At 44.4% G+C, this 3,924-nt stretch overlaps 1 protein-coding gene across 1 annotated transcript; it reads left to right on the top strand.

The window, feature by feature from the left end:
* The first annotated feature begins 213 nt into the window (after positions 1 to 213).
* On the top strand, positions 214 to 3,681 carry LOC107608309 (beta-galactosidase 13-like). Its single transcript, XM_016310136.3, has 7 exons — positions 214 to 741; positions 851 to 1,559; positions 1,646 to 1,813; positions 1,908 to 2,089; positions 2,192 to 2,298; positions 2,395 to 2,507; positions 2,584 to 3,681. The coding sequence occupies exons 1-7, from the start codon at positions 317 to 319 to the stop codon at positions 3,451 to 3,453; spliced, it is 2,574 nt and encodes an 857-aa protein (XP_016165622.2). The 5' UTR covers positions 214 to 316; the 3' UTR covers positions 3,454 to 3,681.
* Positions 3,682 to 3,924: the final 243 nt, after the last annotated feature.

Raw genomic sequence — 3,924 nt, 5'->3', positions numbered from 1 at the left:
AGGCTAAATACAGTAAATAGATTAGTTGTCAACGAGGCTGGCGGGGTGATTGACAAGTTAAGGATGTGGAAGCGATTAGGAAGGAGGGAAGAAAAGAAATATTCAAAGATAGATCGGAAAATATGGATGTACGGGAATGAAGGAGGAGAGAAAAACGGGGGGCGGGGGGGGGGGGGGGTGGCTATAAAGAGAGTGGGTATGGGACATGAGAAGGTAGCTTCTGGGCACTTCCTCCAACTCCATTTGAGAGTGAGGAGGAACCGCCCCTTGTTGGTGGGATCTACCATTGCAGCTAATCGGAAGAGCAGACAAAATAATGAGAATAAGAATGGCGGCGACGTGGGGTTGCCGTAGCATTCTTATGTCTGCGCTGCTACTTTCCATGATGGTTTCATCCACCACTGCTTTCGGTCTTCGCAAGAGGGATGATTCCCCCCAGAATGTGACTTACGATGGCAGGTCCCTCTTCATCAACGGCAGACGGGAGCTCCTCTTCTCTGGTTCCATCCACTACCCTCGTAGCACTCCTGACATGTGGCCTGATCTTCTTGACAAGGCAAGACATGGAGGCCTGAACACCATCCAGACCTACGTCTTCTGGAATCTCCATGAGCCAGAGAAAGGCAAGTTCAACTTTGAAGGGAACGCCGATCTTATTAAGTTCATTAAGCTCATTCAAGAGAGAGGGATGTATTTGATCCTAAGGCTGGGCCCTTTCATCCAAGCGGAATGGAATCATGGGTGGGTGGCACACGTAGTATTAATATTTATTTAATTTCGTTCATTCAATTCTTTCTTTCTTTCATCTTTCATTGATCTCATCTAATCCATACATATATACATGTAACAGTGGGCTTCCATATTGGCTAAGAGATGTCCCTGGCATCTATTTCCGCTCTAACAATGAACCCTTCAAGTTGCACATGAAGGAATACGTGATGAGGATAGTACAAATGATGAAGGACAATAAGTTTTTTGCTTCCCAGGGAGGACCCATCATCTTGGCGCAGATCGAGAATGAGTACAACCAAATACAACTTGCTTACGACGAACGCGGCATAGAGTATGTGAACTGGGCGGCCCAGATGGCAGTGGAAACCAACATCGGAGTGCCGTGGATCATGTGCAAGCAGAAGGAAGCCCCTGATCCAGTTATCAATTCATGCAATGGAAGGCACTGTGGTGATACCTTCCTTGGACCCAACAAGCCATACAAACCCCGGGTCTGGACAGAGAACTGGACTGTCCAATACAGAGTGTATGGAGACCCTGTATCCAGGAGATCAGCAGAAGATATTGGCTTGTCCATGGCCCGCTTCTTCTCCAAGGACGGCAGTGTGGCCAACTACTACATGTATCATGGTGGAACCAACTTTGGAAGAAATGCCGCTGCTTTTAAAGTAACCGGTTATTACGATGCAGCGCCTCTCGATGAATACGGCATGACAAAGGAACCAAAATGGGGTCATCTTAGAGATGTCCACAGGGCTATCAACCTCTGTAAGAAGGCTCTAATTTATGGTACATCCACTACCCAAAAGTTAAATGAATTCCATGAGGTAACTAGCTTGCTAACCCTGCTATCTATATGCGTTATGAATCAACTTCAATATACCTTCATTATTAAATTTATTTATGTTTACAGATTCGAGTCTATGAGAAACCCGGAACTCCCATCTGTGCTGCTTTCCTCTTTAATAACCACAGCACGGAAGCTGTCACTATTAACTTCAGAGGCAAGAATTTCTTTGTTCCTGGACACTCCATCAGCATTATCCCAGATTGCAAGAATGAGGTCCTCAACACTGACAATGTACGTGTGCTTCCTTTCCTTCCTAATTAATAGCTCAAATTCTTAATGAAATAATAATTAACTCTGATCCATCGTTTTGCATATATACTTTCAGATCATTGCACAACACAATTATAGGACCTTCACGAGATCCAAACTCGCAAACAATCACGAGTGGGAGGTGTTCAGTGAGCCAATTCCAACTACCGCTGAAGTAGTGCCAGGTAACATGACAGCTCCTCCTGAGCTTTTCACCTTCCTTAAGGACACCACAGACTATGCATGGTACACCGTTAGGTGAGTTTGTTTTGTGAATCAAACATTTTATTTTCACCACTTTATTACTTTATATGTATGAAACTGCAGTCCTCATAATAAATTCGTTTATTCGTACTACAGCTTTGACTTCGACCCAGAAGACTTGCTCAAGAATGGAACACTCCCAAACCTTCATATCTTTAGTTTTGGACATGGATTGCTTGCATTCGTGAATGGAGAATACGTTGGTATGCATGCGCATCTTGCAATTAATCCATGGCCACTCCATCCCTAGTTTGCTTAATATAATGTATGACACTAATTTTGTTTTTGTGTATTATAAGGATCTGGACACGGCACGAGCGAAAGAGCACAGTTTAAAATGCTAATAAAGGGTATAAATTTGAAGGCCGGGAAGAATGAGATATCCATCATGGCTTACGTAACTGGATTACACGTAAGCTCTATTTATTTATTTATATATTTAATGATGAGATATGTTGTTATTTTTGCTGATGTGGAGGCATATACAGGATAGCGGAGCATACATGGAACACAGGTTTGCAGGACCGGCTGAAGTAAGGATCGACGGGCTGGAGACGAAAATGGGACATATTGAACTGGCAAAAAGAAGATTCAAATGGGGTGCCAGGGCTGGTCTGGAAGGGGAGAAGAAGGAGATATACACGGAGAAAGGGTCAAAGAAGGTGTCATGGGAGAAAGTGGGAGAGAAGGGAAGAGTAGGGCCTGCTTTATCATGGTACAAGACAAGATTCACAACTCCAGAGGGAAGGGAACCAGTGGCGATACGGATGACCGGCATGAAGAAGGGAATGATGTGGGTGAACGGCAATGGCCTTGGGCGTCACTGGGTGGACTACAAGGTACGTGGCACTGACGAGCCTAGCCAGGATGTATTCCACATCCCAAGATCCTTCCTCAACCCAAGGGACAACCTCCTTGTTATCTTTGAGGAAGAGCCATCCAACCCGGAGAACGTCCAGATCGAGCTCGTCTCCAGAGACACCGTCTGCAGCTACGTCCATGACTTCTTTGCGCCTGCTGTCCAGTCATGGAACGCCAAGCCCGGGGATGAGGAAGGAGAATTGCAGACCTCCGAGCCTCTCTCGAAGCCCCACGCTTCTGTCAAGTGCCCCAACAAGAAGAAGATCATCTCTGTTGACTTTGCAAGCTTCGGCAACCCATCCGGCGACTGTGGTTCCTTCCAGCTAGGCAACTGCACCTTTGATGCCGCCCTCACCAGGGACGTTGTCGAGAAGGCCTGCTTAGGAAAGGAGTTCTGCAAGCTTCCCGTCGACCCCGAACTCTTCGGCGCCGCCCCACGTGCTTGCTCTGCTCTTCCCTTTAAGACTATTGCAATCCAAGTCAAATGCTCCTATTAGATGCATTCATGCATATTGCATAATTGTGAGTAGTGAGTGAGGGAGCGGGCCAGCAGTGACTCGTGTATCTTTTCCTTGCTTTGGTTCGTCCATCCCACTACACACCCTTAATTGTCCAGAAGCTCAAACTCACCGTTTTTTGGTTTTGTTGCACATCATGCTTCAATGCCTCAATTCATTATTATTATATATTATGAATTCAAAAGATATCTTCATTCTTTTTGTTTATTCTCTTCCATATTTCCCTGCAACTACTTCACTTATTTCTTTTCCTGTGTCATCACATTCAATCAACCGCGTAACAAATATTCTAACCCAAATTAATCCTTCAATCTTTAATTTATACACTTTAATTTGGACGGATAAATAAATGGAAAAATGTTTGGAAACTAAAAAATTTCAACCCAAAACGGTCAAAAAACATTTATTTGACTTCATTTATATCATTTTCCATATTTTTTCATTTCAATA

The sequence above is a fragment of the Arachis ipaensis genome, chromosome B7 (genome assembly GCF_059453495.1).
Source record: "Arachis ipaensis isolate K30076 ecotype BB chromosome B7, ASM5945349v1, whole genome shotgun sequence".
Taxonomy (NCBI): Eukaryota; Viridiplantae; Streptophyta; class Magnoliopsida; order Fabales; family Fabaceae; genus Arachis; species Arachis ipaensis.
This window is presented reverse-complemented; position numbering and strand designations above follow the sequence as displayed.

Excerpts from the sequence above, each read along its gene's own strand:
- LOC107608309 (XM_016310136.3), top strand. The coding sequence starts at position 317 with ATGAGAATAAGAATGGCGGCGACGTGGGGTTGCCGTAGCATTCTTATG. Across the intron at positions 742-850 it reads CAAGCGGAATGGAATCATGG|TGGGCTTCCATATTGGCTAA; the intron begins GTGGGTGGCACA and ends TACATGTAACAG. Across the intron at positions 2,090-2,191 it reads TATGCATGGTACACCGTTAG|CTTTGACTTCGACCCAGAAG; the intron begins GTGAGTTTGTTT and ends TTCGTACTACAG.